Below are 16,184 nucleotides of genomic sequence, written 5' to 3' on the forward strand. Positions count from 1 at the left end.
GACTGGGCTGTAAATAACCAACCATGACAATTAATGACATTGTTACAATTTTAAAAATTAAACATAGCAGAAATCATTGGAGATTTGCTTTTCTCTTCCATTCATCCCAACCCCACAAAAAAACCAAATCCAACAGCTATCTTTTTGCATTAATCTGTCTACTTTGATAGCTAGCAACAAGGAGCAAAAGAAAACAATTGCAGAAAACGATGACATCCAAACTATAAAGAATGATTGGAGGCATTAAGCACACTGTTTTTGGCACATTAAGTAGCCAGTTAGCCACTACCAGAGGCATGGCCACTCTGGGGACCTAGGAAAACAAGAACCCCTGACAACGAAAAGGCCATGGAACCAAATTTAGTTAAAATTCAATTCAGGCACACCACCGAGAGATATGTTTAAGATCACTTTTAACAGCTGTCAAATCAGGGATATAGATTAATAGTTAAGAAGTACCTGTCCTTCCTCCATCACTAATTGAATTGTTGAAATTTTAGTACATATACATATATAAAATGTAATGACAGGTTTCTCCCCTAAAATGTACACATTCAAATTTGTTCCAGAGGATGAACATCAGAAAAATTGCCTGAAATAATTTGACATGGATGTTTAGATGAATATCCTTTCATTCCATAAAAAGTTCCAATTCCGTAAAAATCTCTAAATCAGCAACATGTTGAAATACTTCGTCGTGTGGATATCTCCACATTTTGTGTGAGGGGAGAAAGGCAGTTGGAGTGGTTTCTTTTAAACTGTTCAATTTTAACACAAGACCTTAAGTTTAACTATCCCTAATACTGTATGAAGTCAAAACTACAGAAGAATTTCTGGCGATGGAAAAGACTACTGGTGGCAGTCACATAAATGTTGGAGGAACACGGGCTGGCATACAAAGCATTTAAGTTAAACAGCAGTTTGAAAAGTCACCAGCAAACTCTCTCTGATTTAACAGCAAAGACCAAAGGACAGCAAAATAGCTCCATATCACAAAGTTGTTCCTGTGAATTTTAGGAATAGCTGATATCCAGTATCATGGAACACAGGCAGGGAAATTTAGAAGGCTGAGCAACCTCACAAAATTAAATTCACAAAATTAGGAGTACAACTTAAGTTTTCAGAAAACCACCTCTTCCCTCCTGAATTTTGCAGATTTACAAATTCTTCCAAATAACCCACCTGAACTCACTCATAGGACATGTCCTACGACTGATGGAAAGGCATGCAATATTAATTTTATCATCACAATATCAGGCAGCCTCCTTTCCTTCATCTTTTCTCAACATGGTAGAAAAAGCTAACAGTAGTCAAGGCATCCCTGAAATCCATCTACACTGATGTTTCTACATTAATGTATATTAAATATTATGTATTGCCCATTTCAGCTGTATTTTTATTTTAATTTAAATCTAAGAATTGCCCAAAGGGAGGGTTTTTTTTCCTAGTTTGAACTTTGGTTTATCAGCACATGCAATGGATAAACTAAAGCAGTTGGATATGCGGTCATTTTGTATAAACTACAGAAATACTGAACTTCAAGTTACTTTAGTAAGTGTATTTGAAGATTTGAATTTGGACATGCCTTGTGTTACTTTAAAGAAAAAACTCACATTTTTGGAAGTTCCATGCTTTCATTGAGATGCTAAATGTAACTAAGCCTAAACTTCAGTTATCTAAATTGCAATTATTTAAAAAATGGCACACATTCATGAAAGGTTCATTGACATAAGGGTAAAACTCACATACACACATTTTGTTATGCCCCTGACACTAGTATAGTCTAATACTGTGAACCTACTATATTAATATGGCCATTTCACTAGGAGAGTGGTGGTCTAAAATATTTTTAACATTGAAAAATTTTATCCCTCACCCCTACAACCAATTTGTATTTCTTTGCAAATTCCTTCCCTCTGCTCCTGAAAATACCAGTTCATGCTAGGATAGATGTCCTCAGGCAGCCCTTTTCAACTTCAGTCAATTGGACATTCTTTATACACGATACTTAAAGGTGAACTTGGCAATGTTGGAAAACATCACAGCTGAGCTGAGTCTACCCATACTGGACATTTCAAATAAGTATTCCAGGAGTCAACAGACAGTATTCCAGGAGCAAGAGCCCTAACTGATCATTCCACTTTCTATAGCCTAGGGGGTGATATCAATTGCAAAACCTGTTATTGTCTGAGCTGAGATCACAAGATAAATACAGATGATAAAGGCCATTTTGTCTTTTTCAGCCCATTCATCTAGAAAATCCTCCCAGGCAAAGCTTCCAACGGTCACTTTAGTAGAACTTATCTCAGGAAAGACCAAGAATCAAAAGTTAAGATATTTCTTGCCAATATCATCTTAAACAATTAACTCATTCATTGAGGTATTCAGGACCATTATTATATGGAATTTGATCTCTGGGCAAAGTAAGAACTTCTGGATATTCTATATAACATGTATATTTCAGTCAAGCAATCATTGATTTTGAGATGTCAGTAAAGTATATTACATAAAAAACTCAAATTTATAATCTGTTTCTCCCAATTATCTTTTAGAACCTCATATCGCAAGCCAAGAAGTTGGAAATCCATAGCTGAATCTGCAATGGGTTTCAGTAAGCAAAAGCTTTATAATTATTTAATTCCCCCCTCTTTAATGACATCGAGATTTATTTATTCACATTTGAAGTGAATAACTTGGTCTACCAGGATCATTTCTATTGCTGATTTTAGATTATCTAAAATTGAAGATTAATGCAAATATTTGATCAATTTAAAATACATTTCTGAAAGTCTAGTGAGAGGTTACCGACCTGAAATGTTAACTGTTCTTCACTGCATTGATGCTACATGAGTACCAGGATTTTCAGGTTTTACTTCAAATTTCCAGCGTCCACAAATTTTGTTTTTTTAAAATGCATTTCAATTGTGTTGAAACCATTTCATAAATTTCCTGGCTGTTTACCAATACAGTAAGAAGTTTAACAACACCAGGTTAAAGTCCAACAGGTTTATTTTAAAAAATAAACCTGTTGGACTTTAACCTGGTGTTGTTAAACTTCTTACTGTGTTTACCCCAGTCCAACGCCGACGTCTCCACATCATGTTTACCAATATCCAAGTCCAGGAAAGGACATGGACCCCAACATTGAGAAACCATCTAACCAATTTGTTCAGGACACAGTGGAGGTGGGGGTTTAACTAAATATGGCTTGCACCTGCAGACTGGAGACACAATTCAAAGCTTGATTTATTCCAATCAGTTGGCTGAGGGGGGATAATCTATGATGTCCCATATCCAATATAGGTTAGAAGAACATTAGCAGGAAAATTATATAATTGTCCAAGTAAAGTGCCAGTTCAACACCAATAGGACACTTTGATTGTTTAAGATGCACCAACACATTGTGGACATTGATTGGGTCAATGTATTCTAAACCTGAGAGAAACATGTCGAATGCTGGGTTTCAACAACTATACACAAATCAGTGTCATGTCATTAGACAAAACACAATATAGCAGTACTATAGTGTAACATTTACCACTGGCTTAATGCCTTGAAAATAATCACTGTTGGTACAACCCAAAAAGGTTAATTTCAGATCCTGAATTGATCAATTTTCAATTCTTGTTGGTTACTGTGAGACTGTGCAGTCAGTCAGCACCCTATGCCAAACAAGGAATTGCAATAATGTGCAGTGGTTTTAGTGGAAATGCAGTTTAGATGAAAATAAAGAAATACATAATATCACTGGGGCTAAGAGGCGGGGACTTCAGAAGCTTTGTCTATCCATTATCTGTACTGAAAATAGTAAAAGAAGAAACTGGAATTTTATTTTAAACATGCTTCAAACTTATATCTCTACTTTCAGTTCTTACCTAGTGTCATACATAAAGCAGGTTTCTATAGTATCAAAAACAAGGACACCAGTGAGGTTTTTTTGGAGTGCAAGGGCAGGGGAGGGGGAGAAACAGAAAAAAAAGTGGAAGTTTAAAGGGGAAGGAGGAGGAGTCAGGTAAGCGATGTACTGGGTGAAGGAGATAAGGAAGAAAGGGAGTCATTTTGTAAAATGCAAAGATGAGGCATCAGCAACTGCAACTTTTGGCAAGCATTCTCCATCTCATTATCTAGATAGAGTATGATGGTGATTACTGGGCTTTTATTGGTCACTGCATGCAAATTAGGATAGTTTCAGATGTGCAAGATCAGAACCTTATGGGGGAGGGGCACCAATCTGAAATATAATTTTGTGTTTTATTAACCTAATAAGTAACTTGAAATTGTAAAAGTAGTTTCCGTTTAACTGTTAGTAACTTGGACAATTAAAAATTATAATGTTGATTAATTGAACAGTTACATTGAGCAAAGTCTTTGTACCTTGCAATGTGACCAAATGTAAAATCAGAGGTAGGTTGTTATAGTTATCATGGTGACTTGTGGCTTTAAAATTTTGTATTTCAAGCAGTCATTCTAAGATTAACAACCTGGCCACTGAAGTTCCGGCATTGTGTACAAAAACTGCTTGCTGCCCATGTATGGTGTTTAGAAATCTAAGTAGTTAAAAGATCTCCCTTCAAAAACTCTAGTTTGTCTGGGAGCTTAATTGCAAGATTTCAATTTCTAACTGTTTAAAGGTTTGAGTGATTGAGATCCTGACCAGAGGAGTTTCCATTCTCCTGAAACCCAGTCGATGGGTTGTTGTTGAAAGCCATTTGATATGCTGACAGACTATCAGCACTTGGATCGATGTTCACATAAGGGTTATATGACAGTTGTGGATTTGAATGGTTACTGGACAGATGCATAAATGTGCTGGGTTGATTAGGAGCCGGCACTGGTGTGCCCCTTGTTGGCAATTTGAGTTCCTGTTGATTCGGTTGCTGTTTTGTGTCCTCATCAGTGTCCAAGCGGGTCAGCTTTTCCATCCACATCCGGAATCTCTCCTCTGTCTGCCGCTGCATCTCCGCAAAACAGTTCATTGCTTCCTCCAGAACATTGCCGATACAGTTCCGCTCCCATGAGATTCCACTGTCCAGTAGTCCAGCCATTTGGGCAGCAGTGCCTGCAGTCCCCTCTGCACGATTGTTGGGAGCTTGAAAGACATTGAGGCCATTTGATAAGAGCGATTACAACACACCCATTTTACCTTTTAAAGAGACAGGATCCCTTTCAGTCAGCCTTATTATAAAGCAATTCTACATAACAGATTCGTATTATAGCTGTTTTTAAAGAAATTTACATTCATTTTTCTTCTGTGGACATTTAATTGATATGACGTGACCTATTGACAGCAAAATATTACTTCTATTTTAGATGCAATACCCATTGAGAAAAAAAAATTAATTTTGGAAATAACTATCATTGAAAAATAAAACCACTTTTTCCATTTGAGGGAGGCTTCTTGTTCCCCAATAGGAAAAAAATCAACTACATCAGCATTCCTTTCAGTCCTCAAAATACTATAATTTTATGTATGGCATTAATAAAAATACCAATGGGTTGAGAAAGGAAAGTACAGATTTAATCAACCTCCTTATAAATTGCCGAAAGAAATATGGTTTTTTTTTTATAAAAGAAAAGTTCTAATTTGATTAAATTGAAAGAAAGTTTAAGCCCTTTGCTGAATTTTGTCTCTAATCAATGTTAGTAGCCAGCTTTATTCAGTACTGAGAATCATCAATTTTGTTAAAATGCACTTTACAAAGTGGAATTAATAGATGCAGCACAATCAGACAGGGTAAAAAAGATAAACCACTCGTGCATGGAATCTTATTTTTAGTACTCAGTGTAGAAAAAACAAGACAATAATTATTTGAAACAAAAACAAGGAACTTTCTAAAGGTTTAATTAGATTTACATCTGAGATAAAGTATAAGAAATTACTGCAGCCAGAGTTTGGTCATTTCAAAGTCAGCTTCAGGTTTCATGTAGCTCAACAGAAGATGGCAAACTTCCACAGTCACTGAATAGACCCACAAGTTTAAGGAACTAACTGGGACAGGTAAAAAAAAATCTTTTAAAGAGGCGAATGTTGCAAGCAGTTTTAGAAACAAGGTCAAGGTTCTGCCTCAAAGATGGAACAGACCTGAGATAGGAGACTTAGGTTATCTTGGCATCAGTGAGAATAAACGACAAAAGACAACACCTTTCGCCACTGCTGGTTAGGATGGGAGCATTTCCCCAATGACTGTATCCCCCGCCTGCAATCCAAGGTACGCTATATGACAGGCAATCGCATGGCCCTAGCCACAATGCTTAGGGTCCTATCTCCAGCATCCGCTCGGACACTGACACACACACACCCGCTCTGACACTGATGCACACACACCCGCTCTGACACTGACGCACACACACAACTTTAAATATATATTTGTGCTTTTATTACTATGTTTTCTGTTATTAAAATCTACATCAAGTTTATTCTCATGGCAATTCATGAAAAATTAATATTGAGTTCAAATCCCTTTCAACTCTCATTTACTACAACATGCTGGATGTTAAAAGTTACTCATTTTGTTTCTAAGTTTCACTGTCACAAATTTACCATTATGCGGTCATATTCCTATAGTCGGAGCACTTCCTGCATATTTAAAGAGCAGCCCTCCGGTTACATCTAATCTCCTGCACAAAATAATATAGCTTCTTATGTAGAACAACCAAAATGTGCCCTTTGATTCACATTCTTACCAAGGGATAAGGCATAGCAATCCACCAAGGGGCATAAATTATGAAGCAATACATCAATTTAAAACAACAAATATACTAGGAATAATAACCTCAAAGGTTCAGTTCTTTTGCCAATGGACCCAGTACAATCCAAATCCAAGCAGACCAATGGAATTCAAAGAGGATGGTTCAACTCTACGCCAAGGAGAGAACTGCAACAAGGCATTGAGTTCTCTACAATATTGTAACTGAATAAGCACCAGAAAAGCTGAGAGTATTTCAGCCAAACATTCACCTCTATGCTACCCACGTAAAGCGACTGGCCTGGGTGGGGTATCCAGACTCCGATCCTGTGCGGACTGGCTGGCAGGAGCATTCACAGACATCTTTAACCTCTCCTTACACCGATCTAAGCTCTCTACTTGCTTCAAGATGACGACCATCATCCCATAAGACCATAAGACATAGGAGCGGAAGTAAGGCCATTCGGCCCATCGAGTCCACTCCACCATTCAATCATGGTTGATTTCAACTCCATTTACCCGCTCTCTCCCCATAGCCCTTAATTCCTCGAGAAATCAAGAATTTATCAATTTCTGTCTTGAAGACGCTCAACGTCTCGGCCTCCACAGCCCTCTGTGGCAATGAATTCCACAGACCCACCACTCTCTGGCTGAAGAAATTTCTCCTCATCTCTGTTCTAAAGTGACTCCCTTTTATTCTAAGGCTGTGCCCCCGCGTCCTAGTCTCCCCTGTTAATGGAAACAACTTCCCTACGTCCATCCTATCTAAGCCGTTCATTATCTTGTAAGTTTCTATCAGATCTCCCCTCAACCTCCTAAACTCCAATGAATATAATCCCACGATCCTCAGACGTTCATCGTATGTCAGGCCTACCATTCCTGGGATCATCCGTGTGAATCTCCGCTGGACCCGCTCCAGTCCCTGTACCAAAGAAAAGCCAGACAACGTGCCTTCATAACTATCGCCCGGTGGCTCTGACATCAATCATCATGAAGTGTTTCGAAAGGTTAGTCATGGCACACATCAACTCCAGTCTCCCAGATTGCCTGGATCCACAACAGTCCACCTATTGCCCCAACAGGTCCACAGCCAACACTATTTCCCGGTCCAACACTGAACCCTGGAACACCTGGACGACAAGGACATTTACATCAGATTTCTTTTTATTGACTACAGCTCAGCCTTCAGCACCATTATTCCAACAAAACTCATCTCCAAACTTCGTGGCCTGGGGCTCGGTCCTCCCTCTGCGACTGGATCTTAGACTTCCTAACCCACAGACCGCAATCAGTAAGAATAGGTAATGACATCTCCTCCACGATCATCCTCAACACGCCACAAGGCTTTGTCCTCAGCCCTTTACTATACTCCTTATACACTCATGACTGCGTGGCCAAATTCCACTCCTTCTCCATTTTCAAATTCCAAAAGAGAAAATGCTGGAAAATCTCAGCAGGTCTGGCAGATTTTCCAGCATTTTCCCTTTTGGTTTCAGATTCCAGCATCTGCAGTAATTTGTTTTTATCCATTTTCAAGTTTGTTGATGACACCACTATACTGAGGCGGATCTCAAACAATGACGAGACGGAGTACAGGAAGGGGATAGAGAATCTGGTGAAATGGTGCGATGACAATAATCTCTCCCTCAATGTCAGTAAAATGAAGGAGATAGTCATCGACTTCAGGAAACGTAATGGAAGACCTGCCCATGTCTACATCAAAAGTGATGAAGTGGAGATGGTCAAGAGCTTCAAGTCTCTAGGTGTCCAAGTCACCAACAATCTGTCCTGGTCCCTCCAGGCCACACTACAGTTAAGAGCCCACCAACGCCTCTACTTTCTCAGGAGGCTAAGGAAATTCGGCATGTCCACTATGACTCTCACCAATGTTTACAGATGCACCATAGAAAGCATCCTTTCCGGATGCATCACAGCTTGGAATGGCTCCTGCTCTGACCAAGACCACAAGGAACTACGAAGAGTTGCCCAGTCCATCACGCAAACCAGCCTCCCATCCACTGACTCTAACCACACTTCCCACTGCCTCGGGAAAGCAGCCAACATAGTCAAGGACCCTACGCTCCCCGGACATACTCTCTTTCACTTTTCTCCATGGGAAAAAGATACAAAAGTCTGAGGTCACGCACCAACCAAATCAAGAACAGCTTCTTCCCTGCTGCCATCAATCAGACTTTTGAATGGTCTTATCACATCGTAAGCTGATTTTTCTCTTCAACGCTTTTGGTAACTGCAACACTATTTTCTGTGCCCTATCCTTTCCTTCTCCCCTATGCACTCTATGAACAGTATGTTTTGTCTGTATAGCTCGCAAGAAACAATACTTTTCACTGAATCCCAATATATGTGACAATAATAAAATCAATCAATGCTAAGAACATAAGTGATGCCACAGCTGCCTTAAAATTCAATACAATCCAAATTTTCTGCAGGAAATCTCAGCAAAACACACAGACTGGAACTTTCCGGCTTTTCACACCAGCAGGAACTTCCGGTCCTGCCGACAGTGCACCCCCACCAGGAATTTCTTAGCAGCATGGGGTGGAGTCAATAGGAAATCCCATTGACAGTGGTGGGAGCAGAAGATTCTGCCACCGGCCGAGGGTGCGCCAATTCCTGATGTGAAAAATACGTCAGAGGCCAGAGAATCCCACCCACAATTTCTGCCTATGGAATTCCCTTTAGTCAGTGTCATCATGTGGGCTTTCATATGTAGAAGTTCAAATGCAAAGTTAACCACCAGAGTGGAAATCAGCAGATTTCCACTCCATCTGACGAAGGAGCAGCGCTCCGAAAGCTAATGGCATTTGCTACCAAATAAACCTGTTGGACTTTAACCTGTTGTTAAAACTCTTACTGAATCAAGGCAGTCAGAGCATGCATTCGGATACCAATGTACTGTGATTTGCCAAGTCCTCCAAATTCTTCCGTGTTCTCAACAATCACTAGGGTCAACATTCTGCCCACTTCAGAGTTTCCTTCAACTGTCTCCCTTCATGCCATCTACGATACAAAAAAAGAAAAAAACTTTGGCCTGTAATTTAAAACTTTCACTTCTGTGATTGCCCATTGGTTGTAGTCTTCAACAGGAAATCAGGAGTTTAACATTCAATCAAAAAGGTTTTTTGCAAAAGCTTCAAAATGGGATTCAATCAAGAAGCAATCAATTTAATCTCCATTTAAACTTTTGCAATAATTCTCCAAAAACATACTCCCTCACTGGTCCATTTGTTAAATGTAATGTGCAATTAAGCAGATAAGGTCCCAGGTCTTGTTTCTAGTCTGTTATGAGGCATAAAGAAAATCAGGAACCAATAGACCAACAGGTTACCTAACTGACATACAAGTGAAATTTTCCAGCCATTATCACTTTTGTCCATACACAAATGCAGTCAGACAAATTTACTGAGAAATCCAAGTCACAGTCTTCCAACGTGATGCATTAAGTTTACTGTTAAATCCTAGGATCAGTCCTTGGTCCAACCAGCAATGGCGCCCTCCATCCAATCTGAAGGGTAGCTGTGGAGGGATGGGTGATTTGACTAGTCTGGCATCGCAGAAGGTTAACCTGGAAAGCACTCAGAAATATCTAGATGTCTGCTTTTCTGATCCACGCGGCAAAGATCATGCTTTGAAAAGTACTATAGAATATATTTTTGAAATAGATGCTTAAAAGAAACTTTCCAGAATGCACATACCTAAAATGGAAAGGCAGAGCAACACATCTGAAATCTCAAATACATTATAGAAAAGGCATGGCAACCATTGTTTGGCTTGGAACATTAGCACAATAGATCAAAACTGAACCTATAGGTCCGAGATATAGAATAAACCATAATTTCTTCAAACAATAAACAATCTGCATATTTACAAGCCAACAAAACTCTTCCGAACTTCCCTTTCAAAATAGTGACAACAATCCCAACCCTCAGTAATTTTACCAATACCAAACTCAAGCATAAACTCAAGACTGAAAAAACATGGTGGCTATCTTGAATCAAAGGCATTTTGGTCAATAAAACAAAAAGTTTTCTACCAAGATGGGAAAACATGATATCTAAATTTAGCAGATGTTGTGCAATATTACAGGTTTAAACAACTGTATGGAGTACATTAAGTGGATTTTGATGATACTGGCTACTAAAATCAACCTGAATTCAAGAGCTTCTATGTTTTGTAGGATATTATAGTACTAATGAGCTAGGAACACCGTGACTTCAGTTTATCAACTTGGACCAATTTGCAGTACCTGGCATCTTGATCAAGTCCTATCCCACTTCAGAAATTGAGCAAAAACATTGCCATGAAGTACTGAAAATGAACTGCAATGGCAAAGATGTTGACTTTTGAATGAGGTTTCATGTTTGTTATGGTGGACAAAAATCCCGACATGATTCAAAGAAAAGTGGAGAATTCTCGCTGTGTCCTGCTCTACAGTCCTCTCTCAACCAACACTATAAAAAACAGATTTATCATTTACTATTTGTGGAGTCTTGCTCTACATAAAATGGCTGCCACATTTGCTTGATACCAGTTATTACTGTTTAAAACATTTAATTGCTTTGAGAAGTTTGAAAGACAAGTAAAATGCTTGCAAGGTTTACTTTTCTTTTTCCGAATCTCCTGAGTACTGAGACACTGGTCTCTGTTGTGGTGCCATAGGGGAGGCCTATGCCAGATCAAGCACTTACCGAGAGTTTTTCCAGAGCACTTGCATCAACTGTCAGCCCATTTCAGAGCAGCTGGAAACCTGGAAGCAGCTCGTGTGCTCTGTCCAAAAATACTCCCTGGGATACAGAGACCGAGGAGCACCAGAGAAAAAACATTATTTTAATTCTACAGCACGCAAATGTCTGAAGCGCAACAACCTTCACCAACTCAAAATTGAGGGGACCAAAGGCATAGACTTCAGTTCTACCAGAAACTCTTACTCCCTCACAACCACTTTAGTTTTTCCTCCACAGCTAAACCAACACTGTGCTTTAAACCTCCCATCCTATGCATTGTCCACCCCACCTACTTCCAACTTTATCACTGCTGACACCCTTCAATATGCCTTTATCAACTCCAGACTCGACTTTTCAATGCTCATTTTGCTGCCTTTGGATCTTACACCCTACATAAACTGCAACTTGATCTAAACTGTAGCACACGTGTCTAACCCACATTAGGTCCTGATCACCCACCATCGATATTCTACATTTGCTTGTGATTCCCAAAGCATTGTGTAAAATTAACTATAGATTCCTCCTGGACCTTTCCTCACCCTAGCCGTACAATAACTTCCAGCTCTATCACCTTTCCCAAACTCTTGCGTTCCTCTAATCTTCTATGCATCTCTCCCTTAGTTCACCCCATGCAGTGGTGGCAGAGCTTTTAGCTACTGCTTTTTAGAGATCCTTCACTATTGGTGATTTTCCCTTTCAAAATCTCAAAACTCTATTCCATAGATGCCAAAATCTCATGTTTTCAGTAAACAGTGGCCACAATTGTTCTGATTTGGAACTAGGTGCCCATGCCAGCTGGTAACCTGGAGTGCATTCCAGTGTCTGTCAGGTGGAATCCACCCACCTGAAAGAGGCAAATTAACCCATCTTTGAGGACCCACCAGCCAGCCCCACTGTTCAGAGACCGGGGCGCCATTTTTTAAGGGTGCCGTGATCTCCACAGTCGAAGACAGGGCCTTCAAAACTGAACTGATGCTCCCCCCGCACTTAGCAGGGGAGCAACATCAACCAACCTAGCTAAAGAGGAGCATCCTCCCCCGCCCACAAATAACTGGTAATTCCTCCCCAACAAACAACAAGTAATCCCCTTCATAGGCATGAGGATGACAAGATTCAAAAAGATTTCTCCTTTTCATTCATATCATTGCTTTAATAAAGAGAAATGAACCAAAGGGTGAGATAAACACACCAAAGAAATTAGAAGCAGACCAAAAATCTATCAAGGGCTAGATTTTAAGTAAAGCATAGGACAAAAGGAAGATGCAGGAGTGGATTGCCAAGAGCAAAATCTGGCTACTGAAAGTACAATTGTGGCAAAGCATTAGAAAAAGAGAGACAAGACCATGGAGTAATGAAAGGTAAGACTTTTAGCTCTGAGGTGTTGAAGTATGTTGGTAAAGACAGAATGAAGCTGTTAGGGACCAGATCAGAAACCCCAAGATATATACTGAAGTTAGACTAGACCCCAACTATTATTTTGGCATTAGTGTGAGAATAAGGTGTTTCACTCCAGGTGTGATCCCACTGACACACAAAGAAGCCTTTATCAAAACAAACTTTGTTTTAACAATAGTTTAAATATAACAAATGAATTAGCTTAATTTTTACCAAAAGTGCAAGAAACTACAAAGGGTTGCAAAGCGGCAGCATGGTGGCACAGTGGTTAGCACTACTGCCTCATAGCGCCAGGGACCTGGGTGCAATTCCCAGCTTGGGTCACCCTCTGTGCAGAGTCTGCACATTCCCCTTGTGTCTGCGTGGGTTTCCTCCCATGGTCCAAAAGACATGCTGGGGGTTAGGTGCATTGACATGCTAAATTCTCCCTCAGTGTACCCAAACAGGCACCGGAGTGTGGTGACTAGGGGATTTTCACAGTAACTTCATTGCAGTATTAATGTAAGCCTATTTGTGACACTAATAAACTATTTTAAACATAGCCCAGTCCATCACATAAACCAGTCTCCCATCCACCGATTCCATCTACACTTCCCACTGCCTTGGAAAAGCAGCCAGCACAATCAAGGACCACACAAACTTCCACCTTTCTCCATCAGGAAAAAGATACAAAAGTCTGAGGTAATAACATAAGAACATAAGAAATAGGAGCCGGAGTAGACCATCTAGCCCCTCAAGCCTGCTCCGCCATTCAATAAGATCATGGCTGATCTGATAGTGGGTTCAGTTCCGCTTACCCGCCCGCTCCCCATAACCCTTAATTCCCTTAATGATTAAAAATCTATCTGTGACTTAAACACATTTAACGAGGTAGCCTTTACTGCTTCATTGGGCAGAGAATTCCAAAGATTCACTACCCTCTGGGAGAAGAAGTTCCTCCTCAACTCTGTTCTAAATTGACACCACCGTATTTTGAGGCTATGCCCCCTAGTTCTTGTTTCCACTGTAAGTGGAAATAACCTCGCTGCTTCTACCCTGTCTAGCCCCTTCATTATCTTATATGTCTCTATAAGATCTCCCCTCAACCTTCTAAACTCCAATGAGTACAGGCCCAGTCTACTCAATCTCTCCTCATAAGCTAACCCCCTCACTCCAGAATCAACCTGGTGAACCTTCTCTGTACCCCCTCCAAAGCTAATATATCCTTTCTTAAATAAGGGGACCAAAATTGTACACAGTACTCTAGGTGCGGCCTCACCAGTACCCTGTACAGTTGCAGCATGACCTCCCTGCTTTTATACTCCATCCCTCTCGCGATAAAGGCCAACATTCCATTTGCCTTCTTGATCACCTGCTGCACCTGCAAACTGAGTTTTTGTGATTCATGTACAAGGACCCCCAGGTCCCTCTGCACAGTAGCATGTTGTAATTTTTCACTGTTTAAATAATAGTCCATTTTACTATTATTCCTTCCAAAGTGGATAACCTCACACTTACCAACGTTATCATAGAAATCATAGAAACCCTACAGTACAGAAAGAGGCCATTCGGCCCATCGGGTCTGCACCGACCACAATCCCACCTAGGCCCTACCCCCATATCCTTACATATTTACCCACTAATCCCTCTAACCTACGCATTTCAGGACACTAAGGGCAATTTTTAGCACGGCCAATCAACCTAACCCGCACATTTTTGGACTGTGGGAGGAAACCGGAACACCCGGAGGAAACCCACGCAAACACGAGGAGAATGTGCAAACTCCACCCAAGCCGGGAATCGAACCCAGGTCCCTGGAACTGTGAAGCAGCAGTGCTAACCACTGTGTTACCGTGCCGCCGTTATACTCCATCTGCCAGATCCTTGCCCACTCACTTAGCCTATCCAAATCTCTCTACAGACTCTGTGTCCTCCACACAATTTGCTTTCCCACTCATATTTGTGTCATCTGCAAACTTTGTTACCGTACACTCGGTCCCCTCCTCCAGATCGTCTATGTATATGGTAAATAGTTGAGGCCCCAGCACCGATCCCTGCGGCACGCCACTAGTCACTGATTGCCAACCGGAAAAGCACCCATTTATTCCGACTCTCTGCTTTCTGTTAGATAGCCAATCCTCAATCCACGCTAACACTTTACCCCCAACTCCGTGCACCTTTATCTTATGCAGCAACCTTTTGTGAGGCACCTTATCGAATGCCTTCTGGAAATCTAAATACACCACATCCACCGGTTCCCCTCTATCAACTGCACTCGTTATATCCTCAAAAAATTCTAGTAAATTAGTCAAACATGACTTTCCCTTCATGAATCCATGCTGCGTCTGCTTGATTGAACCATTCTTTTCCAGGTGTCCTGCTATTTCTTCCTTAATGATAGATTCCAGCATTTTCCCAACTACGGATGTTAAGCTAACCGGCCTGTAGTTACCTGCCTTTTGTCTACCTCCTTTTTTAAACAGTGGCGTTACATTAGCTGTTTTCCAATCAGCTGGCACCTCCCCAGAGTCCAGTGAATTTTGATAAATTACAACTAATGCATTTGCTATTTCTTCTGCCGTTTCTTTTAGTACCCTGGGATGCATTCCATCCAGACCAGGGGACTTGTCTACCTTTAGTCCCATTAGCCCACCCAGCACTACCTCTTTAGTAATAGTGATCGTTTTAAGGTCCTCACCCCCTACAGTCCCATGACCGTCAATTATTGGTAAGCTATTTGTGTCCTCCACTGTGAAGACCGACACAAAAAACTTGTTTAAGGCCTCGGCCATTTCCTCGTTTCCCATTATTAAATCCCCCTTCTCATCTTCTAAGGGACCAACATTTACTTTAGCCACTCTTTTCTGTTTTATATATTTGTAAAAACTTTTACTATCAGTTTTTATATTTTGTGCTAGTTTACTTTCATAATCTATCTTTCCTTTCTTTATTGCTTTCTTAGTCGTTCTTTGTTGTTTTTTAAAGCCTTCCCAATCTTCTAGTTCCCCACTAATTTTGGCCACTCTGTATGTATTGGTTTTTAATTTGATACTCTCCTTTATTTCCTTAGTTATCCATGGCTGGTTATCCCTTTTCTTACATTCCTTCTTTTTCACTGGAATATATTTTTGCTGAGTACTGAGAAAAATCTCCTTAAAAATCCTCCACTGTTCCTCAACTGTCCCACCAATTAGTCTGTGTTCCCAGTCTACATTAGCCAACTCCGCCCTCATCCTATTGTAATCCCCCTTGTTCAAGCAGAGGACACTAGTTTGGGACCCTACTTTCTCACCCTCCATCTGTATTAGAAATTCAACCATATTGTGATCACTCATTCTAATAGGATCCCTCACAAGGAGATCATTAATTTTACCTGTCT

At 40.4% G+C, this 16,184-nt stretch overlaps 1 protein-coding gene across 3 annotated transcripts in view; it reads right to left on the reverse strand.

The window, feature by feature from the left end:
- Positions 1-16,184, reverse strand: part of ark2n (arkadia (rnf111) N-terminal like PKA signaling regulator 2n) — a 113,165-nt gene that overhangs the window by 43,815 nt on the left and 53,166 nt on the right. The window contains exon 3 of one of the 3 annotated variants that reach the window (XM_078222745.1): positions 3,046-5,089. The exons of the other annotated variants lie outside the window; for them this stretch is intronic. Coding sequence (XP_078078871.1) covers positions 4,626-5,089 — 464 coding nt within the window. The 3' untranslated portion in view covers positions 3,046-4,625. Of the gene's footprint in view, positions 1-3,045; positions 5,090-16,184 lie in introns of those variants that run through there. 3 annotated transcript variants of the gene reach the window in all.

The sequence above is a fragment of the Mustelus asterias genome, chromosome 1 (genome assembly GCF_964213995.1).
Source record: "Mustelus asterias chromosome 1, sMusAst1.hap1.1, whole genome shotgun sequence".
NCBI classification, from domain to species: Eukaryota; Metazoa; Chordata; class Chondrichthyes; order Carcharhiniformes; family Triakidae; genus Mustelus; species Mustelus asterias.